We start from the raw sequence: 21,022 nt of genomic DNA, 5'->3' as shown, positions 1-21,022 counted from the left end.
AAAAAATTCTCAGGGTTTTAGTTTAAAAAAACTCACATTCTTTAAAAAGGTTTATAAAAGAACAATCAGTTCTGGATGGAATATTTCAAATTACTTTACATCAAATAGAGGCTGAGAGCACAGAAATGACAGCGAGATAACAGCAAGTTACCATTTGTTGCAATTGTAAGCCCAGACCCTCAGTTTTGCCAAGAGAAGCCTGTAGTCTCAGGCTGTGACTCAAGATACTGAGTGATTAAAGAGTTTGTTGATATCTTTCTCTTCTATCAAGCTGTAGTCTCAAGACTCTGATGTTGAAAGACACTGCAGAAGAATTACGCCCCCCGCTGGAAAATGGAAAAGTATTCTTTTGCCTGTTATATATGAAATAAGGAATAGAATTGGAAGTTTCCCCCCCCCCCAACTCCTCTCAGTCACTCAAGTTAAATGGTGATATTGCAGCTGCTAAAGTCTGCTTGGTAATTAGCAAACATTTGCTTAATATGAGCAAAATTAGCAAACTGGGGAAACTCTTAGAAGGGCAGCATGGTTTTCATAAGAAAAAACCCTGCAAAAAGAACAACCACTAAAACCAAAGCCTAAAAACTTTATATTTTCCTTAGCTACTGTTTATGAAAAAGCCTGCACAGAAAGCAAATATCCCCCTCTGCAAGCACACAATCTGTCATCAGAGAACTTATGAACAAAAAAAGTGCTTATAAACAGAGTAATAATTTTTGGGGTAATTAGGTTCTGGTTGTCCAGGTCCCTCGTATGTTCTGATGCAGGAACTTCCATGTCAAAAGAGGAATAATTTGGTTTGAAGCTGAAAGGGTCACATTAGAAATAAATAGGGACAATACCAAAATTGTAAAATAACATTCCTTTCCTCTCCTCATCACGCTAAGCTTCTTCAGATCATCTTGCATTTATTAAGGCAATTACTACCAAGCAGCTGACGCTGAGTGCAGGCTCTTATTCCAGGTTAAGTACAAGGTAGCTGTTGAATGCACCTGCAGTACCTACAATCTCCTTAAGGACAACCTCCATTGTGCTCAAGTACTGTATGAGCTACTAGCCCTGTTTTTTTTCCCCTCATTTGAATGAAATAAAAGTTCTCTTTAGGGCTGGAAATGGTACACAACTACTTTGTTCTCATTACTGTAGGCCTGTGTCCACATCTTTAGCCTCTGGAAAGTAGTTTATGTAGCAATCCAAAAATCTTGCTGCATAACTACAAAACCATTCAGTTCAGACACGCAGACTTCAAGCATCGACAGTACTTCAAGGAAAAGCATATGCTCTCATAACTTCTCTAAGTTTTTGCTCACTCCTTGACTTTCATTCTAAGAAGCCACACTATAGAAAATAACCTACAAAATACTGAAAACAAAACAATTTTACCTTTTTGATATATGTATCAATCCATGCTGTATCTATTTTCTCCTAAGTTCTATTGGGAACAAGTGATAATATCTAAACTTTCATAAAAATCAAACACTATTTGGAGTATCTAAACACCTGGGGCTGACCTGAATGGCTCTGCTATCATTCAGGTTATCTGAACAATAGTAGTTTCTGTAAATGGCTACATGTTCAAAACAAAAAATGCAGATGCAGTGGTGACAGAAAAATCATCCAAAGACTAGAATGAAACCGTCCTTACCGACTCTGAGTTTCAGTACTAATTTTTGTGGCTGGATCTGTGTAATGGCCTCTGGTTTCAGCTTCTCTGCAGCACCTATCTTACGATTCGTTACTTCTCTATCTTCAAGCACCTGTTTGTCACCTCGGGGATTTTCTATATCTTCCATAGGACAGCCTTTACTCTTTAGTGCTGCCAAGTCATCACATCTGGCAGATGTTGGTTCTCCTTCTTGCAAAAAGTCCTAGAAAACACAGGCAAAAAAGTATCAAGTTTACAGCTATCTGCAATTTGTTATACTCTACCCACAATAACACTTTAAAAAAAATTATAAAGATCAGCCATTAAACACACAGTCCTGAAATATGTTAAATTATACTAAATACATCGGTGACTATTATTTAGTCCAGGAGTTTGCATCTACTTATACTTATCTGTCTGTAAGATGTAAGTAAGATGAAGAAAAACAAAAAAAAAGAAGTCCAATGTCACCTCCGACATAACATCCTCTGGCAGGATATCCTTTTAAATTGGCTACTCTAGAAGTGATAGCAGGTAGAAAAAGCTCTCATCTTCACGTAGTCATCAATATTGTGAACCTATTTGTACAGCCTACTTGGCAACTATCCTCCCTTTTAACTTTTTTTTTTAAAAAAAGGCTTTAATTAAAGATTATGTAAGTGTACTTTGGTACTCCACAACAAAATGGCAATATGCTGACAGAGCAGGGGAAAGGCAGACGACAACTCTTTTATTTTGGGGAAATTCAATCTGAAAGTGAGATCCATAAGCAAAACCAATATGTAACTTTGTTCTGAACAACAAGTTACCATTACCTCAAACTAAAAAAAGCTTTAACCTCAAATATAAATAAATAAATAAGGCTTCTAACTGAGAAACTTCACAATTCTGGTTTGGTTTCCCCTCCCCCCCCCCCCAAAATACACATATAAATAAATATATCTTAAAGCTTGTCAGTTTTTGGTGAGTAGGACCTACAATGAATCTGACAGCTCAAGGCCAAATTTTAGTCAGTTTAATTAAATGTTTAAAGTTTGTAAGCTGGTTTGGGAGATAGTCAGTAGGTACTATATGGAAATAAATATACATTTTCATCTTCTAGCAAGAAACAGAAAAATTTCCCAGTTTTCAGTAACAAACTGGAGAGCAGCTGTAGAAAACATTTTCTTCTGTTTCTAACCTGAAGAAGACACTTCATCATACACTGGTTAAATCACACAATTTAAGCTTATCTTACATTTTGTATTTCTGAATTTGTTTTTTAATTACGTAAGAAAGCACTCTTTTTATGTTTCATATGGAAACAAACCACCCACACCAATCTCCTTCCTCCCCCCCGGTCTACCAACAACAAGAACCTAAAATCTTAACATCTTTCTTCTATAAAAGAAAATCTTCAATCTCTTCCCCTACTCCACCTCTGTCTGTCTAAAATTACCTCTTACTCTAATGTCACTGGAAGAATATAATTAAGCATACCCAGACAGATTTCACGATGGAATGATTTTAAATAACCGTAAGACAGCCTGTAGGGTCTGTATACACTTAAGATTTAAAAAAGGAGAAGTAAACACATTGTGAAAAGCACTTATACCCAAATCAGGACATCAGGAAATTCACAGTATCTGAATTTTTAAGTACAAATAAGCATCAAATTGAAGATTTGAAACAGTAAACTATTATTAATGAAAATAGACATTTCTATACAGCTAAAGCATTTACTAAAATTTGAAACCAAGGGAAAAAAAATCAAACCATAAAAACAACACTTACTAATTTTTTACACCAACCACAGTTTGGTCCTGCTTGTATACATTCACCACATGATTTTGCATTAGCTTTTATGCAGTCACTTCCACCTAGCAAAGAACACAAATCAGTCAATTTATAAAAAGTTGCCAACAACAACAGAATTTTAGTTTATTTCATTCTGGCTTTGTAAACTAAATTCTAACTACAACCAGGTTATTAACACGAGATATGATTGACATATTGCCATTAGCATGCATCTAACAATGATATATTTATCTATATAAATAACTGCTAAATATATATAGTTTCAAAGCAACATTAAACTGCTGCAATGAAATCAAGTGACTTACCTTGCTGAGCAAATCCATTCCATATCAAGCAACAGAGGATGCCAGCCCATGTGACCAATTTTAAATTAGTCTGAAATACAAAAACAGAACACCAAATTTTATGATTTATCGTAACGAGTAAGCAAAAAAAACCAATCAACACCACCAAAAAAAACAAAGCATGAAACTGCTGACAGGTAACTGTTTCAGAAGACAAAAGGAACATGGAGCAGATGCAAATCAAATTATCTTAGTTGTACTAGCTGGACAGCTTTGCTCTAATACAACCATGTTTGTGGGCTAAACTGCATTTAGGTGGCCTCAAACAGGGTAGCTTCTTAAATTATTTTGAAATACTCTTATGCTAGGTAAACCAGCAAGCTATGAGAAATTTGGAAATGCTCTTCAGTTGGTGGTGGGAAGAACCCAAACCAATCTATTAACATCTTATAAAAAAATATTTATGCTCTGAATGTTATCAGAGAGAGACTTCTAAATAAAGATAACACAGAAACACAAGACGGAAATGGAGTTTCTCTGTTAAAGTCTCTGTTTTAAGATAAACATCAAGGCCCCTTACAAAATATTTTCCTCAGAATCTTCAAAGGGCATTTTACAGCCTAACTTTGCACCTTATACTCCAAACTAGAAATTTTGTCTCACAATACGAAACATAAAGCATCTTTGATATAAACTCAGCCCGTTTTTCTTCTTTAGACAACATCCTTATTAAAGAAAAAACACTCTACACTTTGTTCAGTGCTATAAATCTTAATGAAAGCTTGGCAGAAAAAATAAATACATACAAACTATATAATTATACACATTATGAGACAAGATTTGAATGTTTATATGCCACAATTTAGGATTACTGACTTGTCATTTTCCCTAATCAGCAGTGAGACTTCACTCCTTACTACAGAGCTAGGATTACATTCTAAAAATAGGTTTCAAATAGACCATTTTTTCCTAAATTTTCTTCCACTCTAATAGCAGATAGTCAGTGAGGGTCAGTTGTCACATCTTTGAAATTTTGGTACTGTTTTAAACTCCATTTCTCTTTTATTCCTTGTAAGAATTCTGAGAACTTGGACCATAGCTGCCAATTTCCTTGGTCATCCTAAAATGTTGTTGCTAATTAAAGCCTTTCCAGTCATCCTGGAAACATCAATATTATTAATGCCTTTTTGTTCTAAAAAATATCTTGCAATATTGCCAAGGAAAAGTGAATTTGGCAGTCTTCTAAAACGAACCTGTCATTTTCTAGAAGATGTACTATTATTCATACAAATTAGCAGCAAAGTGAGCAATGCTTAAATTAACACAGCAGTTGAGCTTTGATTTTCCCACACTGATTTGAGGTCATTCATAATTGTTACTTTGCACATCCAGCCAGACCTAACGGAGAAGGGAGAGCTGCTCTAAAATCTGGTGGAGAAGGTTTCAAACAGAAGCCAATCCTTTGCTAACAAATGGTATCCAGCAACAGTATTAGATGGTTCATATTTTTCTGATAAATCATTTTGGCCCACTCTTCAGTGGATGCCGTAGCTAGAGGGTGGTGGGGAGTTTAGACACAGGAGAATCAAGACAATTTGCTGTGGAATGACTTTGCATTGCACATAACAAATTACTGATAAAAAAACAAAGAAATAATTGAACTGTGCATTATACCTTAACTTTTGAACATTACTTATTGCACGAATCTAATTCCAATTTTTCCCTCTGCCCATCGCTGCTGAGGTGATCAGTCCTTCATTCACAAAAGCTCTCTTTCACGAACACTTACTTCCCTCAAATGAAAGGATATTTTGTTACTCTAGAAGCAGTTCTGCTTTAAGTACAGACCAGAATGGGGTGGGGTTTTCAGTAAGAAAAAAATTAAGCTGCTGGCATCAGTTTAGTACTGTCTTTTCTGTTAGTCAAAACAAGAAAATTATAAACAGTTCACCTTTTTAGGGCAGACCAGCAGCGGATGCACAGCGAGCCCATGCAGACTGTATAAATAAGTCAGCAAAGATGTGACACAGTGCGAAAACTATGATTAAGAACATTTGGAAGAGAAATGTTCCTGTGGAAATGCATCCACGTGATGAATGTAGTTCTGGGCACAGATTGCCCGTAAAGTGAACAAGGAAAATGTCCTCTTCCATATATGGCCAAGCCAATGCCTCTCCCAAAGCAAGCCGCCTGCCCTCCGACACATGCTAGCTCGCTTCCTCTACCTCCACTGCCTAATAGCTTTTCCATCTGCTGAGTTTTGGAAAAACTCGAGTAAAGGTTTGCTAATTTGTATTCAATTCTGATTGTTCTTTAATGCAAGCAAAGCAATGCACATCCTCAGGCTCCAGACCTCCTCCTAGCCACTGCAGCAGCCTGGTCACAACAGCGTCAAATACATTCTCCTGCAAGTCACTGGTTAGTGCTGTGGATTGCCCTGTTGCAGATTTCTCTATTCAGGGAATAAACCAAAACAAAGAACGCCTAACTACACTAGACAGCCAGAGGAAGCCTTTGGAAACAGTTGGTGGAGCTGGAACTAAACCCCATGTCAGCATTCAACCACAGATGATGGGAACAGAAAAGAACCCATTGTTACAAGAAAGAAATGAATTTTTTTGCGCAACGTTTACATATTTCCTATTATACTTGTTCTCCCCTTTTTAATTAAATACTTGAAAATTATCCCAGAATCCTTGAAAAAGTGATGTTTTCTTCGCCTCTCAAAAAAAGCAGCTCAAAGCTTACAAAAGGTAAGCTTGCCAAGAACTGAAATCTCTTCAATAACTATATCACCAGTTGGATCTTTTTAAAAAGGCTGCAAATGGTGTGCTGTTGAAAAACTGATTTTAAAATTATTTCTGCACATTTGTGAACCGTACTCTATTTTTGTTAAATATTTTAGGAAGACAAACATGGCCATAACCTTGAATGTCTGGACTCGTTGCTTTCCAAGTTTTTTTGCTAACTGCCTCTACAAACCGTAATGCTTGAAGAGAATTTTTCCTTTATAAAACCAGTTTTGATGGAAATCTCTGGAGCTTCTAATTTGAAATGAGAGACTCATTAAGTGACAACAGGAAAAAGGAAGGATTATTTCTCCATAGTGAGACTAATTTTGAATTTGCAAATCAAATATTTAGCACCGTTGTATTCTGCTAATCATCAAGATTAATTAATTAATTAGAAATTAAGTTAACTACTCCACAGCAGAAAGCCTTTTGCAACTTTGAAAATTTGTTAGAACAGCAACACCACCTGTGCAGAAAATTAACTGGGCAAATGGGATCAAGAGAAAAAACCAAACTGTAAGAGTTATAGAAACATTAATTCCTTTGAAATGAAATATCACTGGCTATGCTGCTGTCCTCTCACCACTCTTCAGCTCAGCATTTCACCCCACCTGACGCAGGCCACAGTTTATCCCAAAATTAAGACAACATTAACAATACGTTAGGCCACTGCAGTATTATTCTACTCAGTTGAGCAGCTCCTCAGCTGACCCAGTACTCTGGCATCCACCAAGCCAATGCCAAGCAAAGGAAAACACTACAAGGCATAGTCCCTACTGCATACTGAAGTGTGCCTTGCTGCAAAGCTTTCTACTGAAATACATAACCACACTTCAGACCACGGGGGAAACATTTAAATATACAGTAAGAGTGGAGTTGTGCGGGAGCCACCTTTTTGAGGCAATAACCATACAGTCTACTTATTCACATCCCCACACACCACTCTAATTACACTTTTAAACCTAGAAATGAATAAGCATCTCACACTTTCAAACTAGCATTCGTGCTTCCCGCAGACTGACACCTCTTTGCATCAGCTGCGTTTTCACGGGTTTAAAGCTTGATTCAGAAATGCTGTATGGAATTGATCCCTCCTAGACCTGAGATTATGTTTACAGCCACTTTCACCTAGTGTAAGGATGGAAAGTCACTTAAGAAAGCCACCCCATCTTCTTTGTTGATTATACACCCCTGGGAGGTTGATTATTCTTACTGCTTTCCTTTCTGACCAGTGCCAGCATTAGTGCAGCCATCAAGGAGCAAGCGAGGAAAAGATCTGGCTGAAACACTAATTCATCAAAGAAAGTGGCTAGTTTCAGCCATCTGGGTACAAAAATGCTCATCCTGGCATGGCGGAGGTGGCGAGATGGGGATGGAGAAAAAGAAAACTGGGGGGGGAAAAAGCAAAGGATACTGCTTCTCAGCCACAGAGATCCGGCTGTATGCTGGACTACAGTGGTCACAGTCAGTCCCCACTCCCAGTCATCCAGGCTCTGGTTATAAAAAGAGCAGGAAGAGACATGTTTCTAAAATAAGCAAAATTAAATAGTCTCTGGAGACACCCGTTTCAGGACTTTATGGCTACCCTGCTAAAAAAGTTCCTTTCTCCTTCACTCCAGAAGGTTTACTGACTTCAGCTGAGGGCCTCACTTTTCTGCATGAATTTTACAGACTGGCAAGGAACCCATTCACATTTCTGAAAAAAATGGAGGAAAAAAAAAGACACAGCAATTTTTAACTGGAGAAACCAAACAACCCGGGTGACGTGGGACAGTAGTTACACGGACACTACAGACCTCTAGCAATGACCCACATCTCTGTCAGCACTCCTGATGGCCAGAACTCCCACAACGGACGTTAAGTACAAACCCAAATTTGACGTGACACGCAACAACTCTGAGCACATCTGCTTGTACAGCAAATGAAAGTAGTAAAATGGCATCCTGTTGCTCTGTCTCGAGAGAAGTATATTGCTCAGAAAGACACAGGTACAGAAATTAAAATATCTCACACCAAGGAGTTATTTCTGATTAAAACTTCCAAGTTTGTGGTGTAGATTTTCCAATTAATCTTAAATAGGCAATTCTTCATTTGTGACATTAACAGCTATGTTATTTACTTAATCAATGTAAATGTTATTGTAATACTGAATTACAGCTGGGATACACTGCTTGCACAGTAAATTCCAGGACCACCAGATCAAGAAACAACATGATGCATTCTTCTTCATGGAAGTGGAGATTTGGGGTAAACACTGATGGTTGAAAAGCAAGAAATTTTAATCAAAGAACCAAAACCTTAACCCACCCTGCAAAACTATTTGTTCCCTGGATGTGGACCAGCCCTGGGATGGCTGCCTTTCACAGACAGGCTCAGCTCCCAGTCTTGCACCATCAGAGATGAGCTAGCGGAGTATCCCCACATAGGGGTAGTGAGCTTAATGGAAACAGTCAATATAGACAATGACAGTGCAGGACTTTGCAGCACCCTAATCCAAATTGAAATGCTAGAAGACTGCTTTCAACAGCCTATATCTACCAGCATGGCTCATCAAGACCACGATGTTCTTTCCTTCCCAGCAACTTCGCAGACATTAAACGTAGCAGGTTTTGAACTGCTTGCAGTAATATGGAAAGAATGGAACATTAACCCAGATTAATGTGCAAAATAAGAAATTCTTTAGCACTGAAACAGCTTTTACACAAAAAATTCATCATATCAAGACTGCTTACTCAAATTGTGTCCTGAAAAAGCTTTAAGGCATAACCCACTTCAGCTACCGTAACACTACAGGATAAAAGAATCAGTAGTATTTCACACTGGACTTAATTTCTCTCTGTCAGTTATTATCTCTAAGTTAATGGAATAAAACAAGCAGTCACCAAATACTCACGATAAGCACTTCCACAACCACTCTTGTTTTAGTGGAGCATCGTATGTTATAATAATATATAATAAACCAGTAAGGACTTACATTTTAATCACAAAGAATTAAAATCTACAGGAAACTAATTTTCTGCTTAGGTGAGGGAGACTGCTCCTCCAGTACGGTTATCTGAGGTTATCTATCTGCCACAATTAGTGCATGTCACTGGTTAGTTCAGTGGATGCCCCTGTTGGGTTGGGAGTCCAAAAAAAAGAGGAGAATACACATTTCGGCATGCCAGAACCACAGAGAAACATATCACAATTCTGCAGACTCTGCATGAAAACTACTGTACCCTCGCCCTCTCTGCTTAGTATGGCAGACAAACATACATGGTAACACAACTGGTTTGCTAAAACTCTCAATTACAGTGCATTACTACCCATAGTTTATTCACAGCTCTAAAAAAATTCTCAAGAGATCAAGTTGCTTAAAATTCACCAAAAAGGACTGGATTTAATGGGAAAAATCAGTAAGCATTAGGTTCTAAAATAGACTTGTGGGTCCAAAACCACTACTGAAAACCCAGCATGGACACCTGCATCACATCGCCTCTTCAGCTGAATACATGAAAATGTTCATGTACAAATACCAGCAGGCTGAGGCCACAGCTCACGAGAACAGATCTGGAAGGCTGTTCATGGTATCGGCTTGTGTCCCCAAAGTACAGGATGTTTGTTAGTTTATACAGGACACAGCTGCTTCAAGACAGAACAGCTAACTTCATGAGCACTCGCACAGTTTGACCATATTACTCCTTTTATAGAGAATTTATTGATATTTGTTTCTGGATTTCACAGGAGCCCTCAACTTATTGACAGTTCTAAATAGTGGAATGAAAAGCAATTAGATACTTTTCTGAAAATTATTTTTTGGTCTTGATTTGAATTACTGAGTGGAAACAAATCCACCCAAGTTAGGTGCCTGGCTGCAGGGAGAGGGGTGGAGATGGAGATTTTTCTTGATAGAACACATAAGTTTCCTCTATAATCAGAAAAAAAGAGGTACTGATTTCAGAACAACTGCAGATGATAACATTTTCTGATAGTTGTTATCTCTCCGCCTTGAGAAAGATAAAACATGTAGTAGATGCAGTTGTGATAGTTCACATGACAGAGGGTGGTAATGGTTCCCAGGTACTTTACAGCACTGAGGCATATCCAAGAATAAGATAACTGGGCTCCAGTCCCTCCTCAGCCTCAAAGCATTTGAATTCACATCTCCTGGGAACGCTCTATCACCCTACAGGATATATGAGTAAGAGCACTGTCTACTGCTCTTTATTAAACCAAAGCTGCTATGCTACCAAGAATGGAAGGCATGGAGACAGAAAACGAGCTGATAAAAGTTTTGACTCTTGTTTATCTACTGAAGCACTCAGATGGCGGAAGGTGGAAGAAAGACGTAAGTGGGTTCCTGATCCTGTTCCCGGTAATATATATGTACACACACAGAGCTTTTACAGCTTATTGGGATAAAAATAGTCTTGGGACCATGATTCAGAGTGTGAGCTTTATTTCTTTCTCACCAAATTCCCTAACCAGCAGAAAGTGAAAGAAAACAGATGTATGTTCACACTCAGACACAGAAGAGACCTTTGACTGCAAACCTCCTGCAGCATGTATGACTACTCTGGCTAGTACACAGAGCTGAAATCCCTCTCTAATTGCAGAACTGGCCAATCTGAACTATGGACTGAAAGAAGTTAAAGTGAATACTTCCCCTCCAACAAGCAACTAAAGGCAGCCAGGAAGCTTCTGGTGAAAGCAAGGAGAGACCTACTGAGTTTAGACTTCTAGGGAACGAAGCAAACCTATTCAGTCAGGACAGATTACATACCATGTTTTCTTTCATGACACTGTATTTCTATACATGTTTTCATTAGCAAAATCCATTGATAATTTCACTTAATGACAAACTCCTGCAACTGGCTGCAAACCTAAATAATATCACAAACAAAACCAAGTTGCATAGTAAATTGTAAAGAATACTAGTGCTGCTAAAGCCTAATCAGTTTGCCTTTTCATAACATATTTCTATTTAAGAAGTCACACAAGTCCAGATTTCATGCTGACAATGGTGACAGAAAGTAAAAGAATGAGAAAAGGTGCTCAGGAACAACATGAAGATGCTGTCACGGACAAAGAGCCTTTACCTGTCAAGTCAGCAAACCCTAAGCACAACCTTGATCTCTTCCCTTTGTTCTAATGCCTTTTAGAGAGCACTGTGGTGCAGGCTGGACTAACACTGGTTAGTCAGAATCACTTTTGAAGTAGGGATCTTGTTTCATGTTGTATATGTACATACTGCCATGCACAGAAGGTTTGTAATTAATGACTATACCTCCTTAGTACTATCATACAACCAATAATTACTAATTTAAGAACACTGCTGTATTAACCATCCTTGTCCCTAGTTTGGTCCTAACACAGACAAAGAGACTACGTACATAACGTTTTCTTGATCCGTTAAATCATAAATCAGTTAGGTTAATGGTTGGACTAGATGATCTTCAAGGTCTTTTCCAACCTAGATGATTTTGTGATTCTGTGATAATTTGAAGCTAAGATTCCACAGTTTAGGAGTTGCTTTGGAAAGCATCTTGATGCTTGAAAGGCAAGTAGTGCTTAGACACACCTCATGTGAGCAAACAACGCACGTACGATCATCACATATAGGAAACCATTTAAGAGCCAAATGAAGTGGTGCTCTTTCTCATGAGAATATTATTTTTTCCACATATGTTTGTTTAGATATTTTTACCAGGCAATTATCCACAGACTGCAATTTATAGGGTAAACACTGACAACTGTATTTTTGAAAACTAAACTAACAAACAGGTGTATTGTGCTTAAATGTTCCACATCAAATTAGGAGAGAAATACAACTCTGCATATTCTCAAGCAGACCAGGCAGAGGCCTGCAGCTACATGTAATTAAAAAAGTAAAAGCATATTGCTGGTGTTTATTATCTATGGCTTATACCTAGTTTCAACTAAAACATTTGCATCTTTTTCTGAAAAGCTAGTTTGCAACTACTTTTTGCTACTCTACACCTCTCAAACTACTGTGCTTACTGAAGTCTGGAATAAAAAAGCAGAACATTTCCCTCCACCCCCCATCACACACCTGCATTCCTCTCTTTCACTAAGAAATCCTATGTCAGTGCATCCTGCCCACAGAAAGCTGGGATTCCTACAAGGACATTATGAAGCTCCTTGAATTTTAAGCAAGGACAAAATAATAAAACCTATTCATATACTGCTTATGCGAGCATGCAAGCACACCACAAAGACAGCACCTCTCTAAGGCTAAACAGCTAACACCCGAAGCCCACAGGTACCATACTGTGGTTGAAACTACTGTTTTCTGTATCTACAGTGGCTTCTATACACGTGCACCTTGAGAGCTTCCTCTTTAAGGACAAATATATAATGAGGACATGCAAGTGTTAAGAACCAAACCACCAATTTCTTTTCCCCTTAAAACCATCACTGTTAGCAATACCCATTTTCCACACTCTTGCCAACAGAAGTTTCTAGTAGTTCACATCCATCACAGCCTTAATGACTCCAAGCATGCTGTCTCCTTGAATTTGTAAGAATTCTCACTGTACTCAACCTCACTGTTAGCAGTAGGCATTTTTCCATATTTCAGGTTTTTCATTATTGCAAGTACCTCTTTACATAATTGTGATTAAAAGACGAAAAAAATAATCTGTTGTTTCATCACTTTTCAAATGCTTTCAGACCCATCAGTCATTTTTGCCACAATAATTGAATTTCTCCTCTTGCTTAACGTGACACCTTTTTCTTTGCGGGGGAGAGTGTGAATTGAATATTTAGCTTGTTTACATAGGTCTTGCCAGTCTACAGGACTTCTTGGCTAAATTTAGCATTTCCATCTCAGGCAGATTACAATTAGGAATGCCACATAATGATTTAAGCCATTCTAGTAGAAAACACGGGTGTATGTTCCTTGTGGTAGTATTAAATTCCCCACACACTCTGCACCACTTACTACTCCCATAAAGAGACTATTTAATTTTGTGCAACTTAAACCTCATATTCATCCACACAGGGGGAAATGAAAAGTTTAGTTAAACATATAAATATAGCTCTTACACAGCTTACTGTAACTGACGCTTCCGAGGCTGTACTGCCTTAGTAATATCCACGACCGTCCCAAAATCTGGCTAAACTTACTTTAATACAAGCTTTTCTTTTAAAGGAAAAGAACAGAGGCATGTACATTCTTAAGTAAAAAGCTGGAGAATTTAAGTTAATACAATGTCTCGCTCATCTATTTCTTTAAGAGAAAACAGTTGCAAACATCTTGCTGGCTATCGTTGCAGGTACTGCAGGAAGCCAGAAGCTGACACACCGCAAAGGGCAAACTCAGCGGAAACTCTGTCGTTACATGGCAGTGTTCACCCACCAGTAGCTATCATTAACACCCAGGGTACAGTTTCAGCAACCAAAACCAAGATGAAAGCTAACTGTTTCTGAAAGAACAGCAGTGCTACAGCATCCCCACCTCCAAAAAAAAAAAAATCAACCCTTGCCCCTGCACTCCCACTGGTGGACCACCCCGCCACCATCCCAAGGCAGCTTTGCTTGCTGGGCTGGCAGAGCAATACCCTGAGTCACCCCTTTCCCCTCCACATCAAAACCCATTTTCCGTAAGACTCAGTGAATGAACCAGACCTCCACACGGACAGAGGAGTGCTGAGGAAATATAAATTGGCAGGTGGCTGTCAGGCTGACTGACCTCCGAAATTACACCAGGCTCTTTGAGTGCTGCTAAACCAGCCTAAATCCAGGCTGTCATGGGCCCACCTTCCTTCCTTGCTGGCCTTGAGTGGATTGCTTATGAATGCTCTGTAACACAGCCAGCCAGTTTGGGGAGTCACTCTGATTTTATTTTCTCCAGTAGATCATTAGAATTAATTAGTTGGCCAAAGACAAGCAAGGAACAAAACACTGAAGGTTTTTCAGGTTTTTTTGTTGGTTGGACTGTTTGGATTTTTTTTTTTTTTTTTTTTTTGTTCTTTTTTTTTTTTTTTAAATTCAGGATTTGAATGGCAAGTATGTAGAATAATGCTTAGATAGTATCCAAATATTTAATTGCAAGGTTTTTCAAAAGACTCACTATTCTAACACAATTTATAATGACACTTGTACTGAAATAACTCTCATCCTCAGCATACTTTCAACATTGGGTAAGTGGTCAGGAAAAATGAGCATGCAGAAGTAATAAAAAAAAGTCATCCCACAGAACTACATACAGCCATATAAACCTGTATCGAGCTATGAGATTTCTTAATATATATTTAATTCTGTATATATTTAATTTCACATATGTATGTTTTACATATATAACCAATAAAGATTATTAATTCAATGGTAGTGATAACTAGCTAGGTGTAAGCACACAGTGAAGCAAACAGTGGACTTCATCCAGATCTTAATCCTGAAGTTTAAGCACTTGAAAAACTTCACCAATCTTAGGAAAAAAATTACTTCAACCTTAAAAGGTGTCTTTTTTTTAAAGAACAGAGCCATCACAAAGTACTTTACAAAAAGCAGTACTTGCCTGAACAACCTGCCTATTAATACACTTCTGCTGCTTTCCAGAGCAGGATTTTAAGCCTGCAGTCCACAGGCTGCTTCTAAGAGGACTGCAAAAAGTAGTAAAAGATGAGGTTGCTCAAAGTAGCCAAGTAGATCTACCGGTCTGCCACTACTGAACGGAGACAGCTCAACTTCTCTGGGCCCTAAAATTCCCCACTTCGCACCCTTCATCTATCTGGTGCCAACCACGGACGATACTTTCACCTCTTAACTGAGACAGTGGAACAAGCTGAGCAATAACTCCTTGCTGAGTTATTTCTCACCTGATCTAGCAAGCTAAAATGGATTACTCAAGTCAGAAGAGCACTGAAGCATGCATGAGCAGATACTGTTAGGTTCCACAGCAGTTTATGCCAGCATATCTCTGGACTACCAGTCCCACTCTCCTCTTGCTGTCAGCTGCACATTTTCCTATTTTCCCCCTTGGTGTGAAGCAGGTCACTAGTAACGCATGTCGTCACCCAGTTGAAACAGCTGATCTAGCTGAAAATTAATTTTTTGCCAAGCTCTTTTTCAACCAAATCAGCTACTTCAATGACTTACTGTACAGCCTTATGACTTCCACCGCTGATACAAGGAGGATGGCAAGACTGCACAGCTAAGGCAGGAGGGACAGTTAAGACCTACATTGGTATACATTGCTGCAGAGCCATGTTCCTATGAAAATAAAGCACATTTTTAGTTGAATTTATGGTTCAAGGGCCACTGGAACATTTTATGAAACATAAAATTCAAGTAAATTTGAAACCACTTGTCTACTGCGGAGTTTTGCATTCTTGCTAATGAGTGAGCGCTTTTTTTTTTTTAAAACTCTGCGGAGAAGTAGTATTAAAATTGCTTCCAGCTAAAAGCAAATATTAATCATATTAAATACAGACATTATTCATCTAGAAAGTGAAACTGCATTGTGAATTATGCACCAAAAAGAGTCAGTATCTGTGCAAGCATTTTTATTACTATCTAAACACCCTCCAGTCTGGTCAGCTGGCAGTGATAAAAATGTTGGCAATCTTACACACTACAGTTACTCTTTAATGCTGAAGTTGAGTTTTTCACTGAAACTGGGGATATCAGCAACATGGCTATGCAACATTTTAGTCTAGCCTTTGAAAAGTTATGTAAACAGCATCTGTAGTGGAGGAAGATAATACATACATAGAAAAAAAATAATGTTTATCATTGTTTATCAATTTTATGATGCATTTTAGACAACCTATAGCCAATATGTACAATATGTTCTTCTGAAAAAGGAAATTTGATGTTTCCTTTTTCACACTCAAGTCCACACCCAGGAAAAATTACACTGAAATTCTTGAACATTGATTTCTCACACAGATTTGTATTTGCATAGAAATGACAAAAACAGAACAAAAAATTATTCCCCATTTTTGAACTATGCAGTAAAAGCAAAGAACAAATGTTACCTCCTAAAACATTACATTTACAGATGGTTTTGGAAAGGCACATAAGTTACACTCATGCACACCTGATAGGCAGATTTTTAATCTATTCTGACACAAAATGAGCAAAGTGACCTTACAAAAACTGTCAAGCCTGTATTTTATGCAGATGGGCTACAGCATGCCTTTCAGCATCGGGACAGTTTTTAGCTAGCACCAGAAAGTGAGCACATTAACATACACTAAATACAACCTTGCAAAAGCACAAAAAAAACCTCAGAGAAGGTAATTCCTGACTTTACCCTATGCCCACCAAAACTACCTTCCTAATACACAAGAAAATAAAACATCAGTGTAATACAAAAAAACCCCAGCCAGAACACACTGGCAGCACATAACCAACCTTGCTTACCCTAGTAAATCTTGTGGATGATGCTAGCAAAGATTTCCTCATTTCTCCTTTTTATTATCAGAAGAGGGAGCATTTCACTTGCTGACTGGACAAACACAAAGTCTTCAGCCACTCCACTATCAAAGACGTGGTAATAATATGAGAAGTCATCCTGATGCAAAATTTAATCCCAATTTAATGATAACCAACTACTAAAATGTGTCATCTTTTGATCCCTGGGAGAGTGCTTTTTATTTAACATCAAAAAGATTACGTTCTTTTGTATTTATCTCCACTTCAAAAACAGACTTTCCTTTTATCTGTACCCATCTTCACAAAAAACCCTTTCACCTATGATCTGGAAAACTGGACAGCTGAGGGTCTACGCAGAGCTTGGATGCTGCCCAATTAAAACTTGAACAACTGAATCTGCAGAGGATGCTGGCCAAGCTACTAGAATGCCAGGTCCTTCACATGCCCTCCTATGGTCCCTGATATGCTCCTAACACTCAGGTTACCCCACAGCTCACTCGTAGAGCATCCTGTGATCTGCTTTATGGCAGCGCAAGGCCACAGATCACTCCCCGTGGGTCCTGCCAGCCTACAAAGACACAGAGCAGACGAGGACAGATCAAACAGCTAGCTGCACAAGAGGCAAACACAACTCTCGGTGCCAATGCCCGTGGTTAGCACAGTTTTAAGATGCACTAAACTACAATTCCACCAAAGAAAATTAACAAACCCTAGAACGACAGCTTATCCTCCATTTTTCTTTGCAAAAGGGAACCGCCCCCCGCGTCCTTATCTCAATACTTACTTCAAGGTCAAGGTTATGCCAAACCAGACATCCCCCTCTCAAGTTTGTTTTTCAAAACCACAACCTCAGGGACAAAGTACACATCAATATCCAAGATACTACCTTTGACTCACAATATCACCATTTCCTAACTGAAATACCAATTCTTTCTACGTTAATCTAATACAATTATTTTTCTTCTCTTTTAAATAACCACAAATCAGTTATCTTTGCATGAGGGTAAGTTCAGTGTTTCAGTTCAGCCCAATATATAATTATTGTTTTTCTACCACAAAGGATGAGAAAAGATGAAGAAAGCTTTCACTTTTTCCGTTCAGCTTCCACATCAAAAGTGCCTTTAGTTGCACAACTCTAAAGGTAAAAAATTTATTTGCTAATAGCCATAACAGAAAATTAACTTCATCCAAGTACTTGTATGTAGTATGTATACTACACAGAATATTATAGTTTCACACAGTAAGAGTCCATATAAACAATGTCTCTCCTTCCTGCTTATATACTAGAATCTACTAAGACCAGAAGTTAGAACTAAGCTAAGTCAAACCTAGGACTAAGGTAAGCGTTAAGTCATCTTTTACAAAACATGAATCCGAAAAAAAACGAGCTGCAAATATGATGGTGATCTTTTTGGGGGAGAAAATACTGGTACTAGATATTGTATATGATATAGTTTATGAGCATTTTAAGAAGAATCTGCACTTAAACATCGTCTTACAAATTAGAAGTTTAGAGAAAACAACTATAAACAGAAAACTAATGATTTGTTGGCAGAATGTGAGAACTGCATTAATTTATCAAAGATGCACAAGACGTTTTTCTGTGGAAGGAGAGAATGAAAAGGATGGTGAGAGAACACGAGTATCTTCTTAGCTCTTACTAGCAACAACAAAGTTAAGATTCCAGCCTCAATTTTGTTACTCAAAACTTCCCCTTCTAATAAAAACCATGATACTAATGATATTTTGCTGCTGCTGTTGGAAAAGAAAGAACATGAAACTGCTTTCAAGACAGAAAGCATATTTCATAACCCTTTTTGTAGATGACTGTAAAGAGAAATTGAGAAATATATAGACAAAAATTGTCACTCTGATATATTAAAGAACCTTTACTCAGCAACACCCAAAGGCGGTTCACAGGTAAGGTAGGAATCCTATCACCTTTCCCAAAAGAAAATGTTAATATTATAGTCTTATCAGGCTGCTTTCCCTACCACATGCTTGGTTATGTGCAAATTGTGTACTAAATTAGTGACTTTACCATCACGGTGGACATCTTCAATCTGTTAATAGGAGAGTATGATAGCCTAAGAAGTCCACTAACCACTCTGATTAGTCTAAGAATAGAAAAGTAAAAGAATGCGGTTATTACAAAAATACAGGATGCTTAATAATAACATTCTGCTAAAGGGAGCACCCTTAGTACTGAAAAAGACAACTATACTACTTAGTGACGCATAATGAGGTGCCCAGCGTCTCATTTTTCTTTCACAGAAGTCAGAATTTTCATTTTCTCTGCATGACATTCCCAGTACAAGCTATTCGGCAAGCCTACACACGTCTTAAGTTGGGCTAGAAACTCATACAGCCTGTTACGAACACAGCTAAAGCACATGAACATTTTTTACAATGAAGCTGTATGTACTTTTTACTGGTACTTACACAACTAATCCACATGGTGGGAGAGAAAGGTCTCATCATAAATTTATCCTGACTTACAGTTTTAACAGTTTAGGTTACTGGGCCACATCTATACAGGACAAATAAGGGGAAAAAAAAAAAGGGCAAAACCAAAAATGAAGTAGAATTTGTCTTCCCATTTGTGGGTAAACACAAAAATGACTTTGTAGGCCACCCAAGAAATTCCATAACCACGACAACTGACAGATACTGGTCAATATTGTGGTCCACCACAGTTACTGAATGGCAAGTAACATCATCCTTTACAGAAAGTTGGCAAGAGAATACTCAACAGAACAGAGCAACACAGAGCAAGGAGGAACTACACAGAAAAAAAGAGAAGGTATCAGCCACCATAAATTACATTATTCAGCGTTAGAACTCACCAACAAATTTCAATTTTTTGACACAAAAGGAGCCTTAAATCAGACCAAGATATTGCCAGTGTCTGCCCAGGAGACAGAGCCACAGAATTTGTTCATCTGTTCATGATTCTGTGACACTCCCTCTTGAAAAACAAACAAACATCCTCTTCAGAAACAACAGCTAACTCTCCGCTACACCAAAAACTTGTTTTCCTGTAAAGCTCTGAGATGCACGTGTTGTATTAAAAAATACCCATGTACACACACACACCAGAGCAGAAGCCTGAAAAATCTCAAGTCATCTAACCAGCAATGTTAAAACCACTAATGAGAGCGCTACTACTAGCAAGTACCTTCAAAGCAAGGTGAGTAGAGCAAGTGGGAACAATTTGTAGAATCAGCAACACAAAGACAGACGGAGATGAGAGGTTGGAAAACACAGACTTAACTCCAAGTTTTCTGCTGCTGGGAGACAGAAAATTTTCTACAGGGCACACAATGTAGGTGACTTAAAAATGTAGTCATAGGGGAACAGTACACATACTGACAAGTACTTTCTAATGACACTACCAAAATAAATCTAACTACATACTGCCTTCATTACATTTTTAAGAACTATTTAATTTATGTAATTGCTTTATGAGCTCTACCAATAGATCCCAAGAAGCTTAAAAGACAAAAAAAAAAAAAAAAAGGTACTCCCAACAAGGATTCCCTCTCAGAGGGCTGACTGCAGCTCATAAGAATTAAAAGGATGCCAATGGCATAGGCCATCCTAAAAAAAAAAGTTGACAAAAATAAACCACTTAAAGTTCTAGAAAAGCAAGTGAGGGCAGAATAATCTCCACTGTTGCCAAGCCTGGATTCCCTCTTTTGTGGATCTAACCAGTATCTCTTCCAAGTGTCATGTGAAGAGGCACACACAACCTTAAAGCTAGCTAGCCTGCCACAGTTAATACTGATCAGGAAAATCCCTGCTTCATTTTTGCAATGTCTCACTGATTATAATAGTCTCTCACATGGAAGGGGTACAAAACGTATTTGGAAAGGAGCGGGGAGGAAGAGGAGGTCAGGTATATCGACTGCCAGCAAAGCTCCCTCCAGCCTCTGCTCTTTCCCCCCCAAACCCTACTCCCCACACCATGTGGTGGGTGCAACTAAGAGAGAACAGAAAGTGGCGCAGCACACCCAGTCACTCCCTACGTGCAACGGAGGCACGAGCGAAGGCTGCACCAGGCACCACAAGCAGGTCTGCGCTGAATAAGCCCAGGCCCCTGGTCTGCAGGCAGGAGAGGA

At 38.4% G+C, this 21,022-nt stretch overlaps 1 protein-coding gene across 2 annotated transcripts in view; it reads right to left on the bottom strand.

Moving 5' to 3' along the window:
• Positions 1–21,022, bottom strand: part of ITGB1 (integrin subunit beta 1) — a 46,680-nt gene that overhangs the window by 22,580 nt on the left and 3,078 nt on the right. For both annotated transcript variants that reach the window (XM_074832653.1, XM_074832662.1), the window contains exons 2-4: positions 3,748–3,817; positions 3,419–3,504; positions 1,646–1,868 (exon numbers count right to left, since the gene is read on the bottom strand). In XM_074832653.1, coding sequence (XP_074688754.1) covers positions 1,646–1,868; positions 3,419–3,504; positions 3,748–3,817 — 379 coding nt within the window. The remainder of the gene's footprint in view (positions 1–1,645; positions 1,869–3,418; positions 3,505–3,747; positions 3,818–21,022) is intronic.

The sequence above is a fragment of the Strix aluco genome, chromosome 1 (genome assembly GCF_031877795.1).
Source record: "Strix aluco isolate bStrAlu1 chromosome 1, bStrAlu1.hap1, whole genome shotgun sequence".
In the NCBI taxonomy this organism is placed as follows: domain Eukaryota; kingdom Metazoa; phylum Chordata; class Aves; order Strigiformes; family Strigidae; genus Strix; species Strix aluco.
This window is presented reverse-complemented; position numbering and strand designations above follow the sequence as displayed.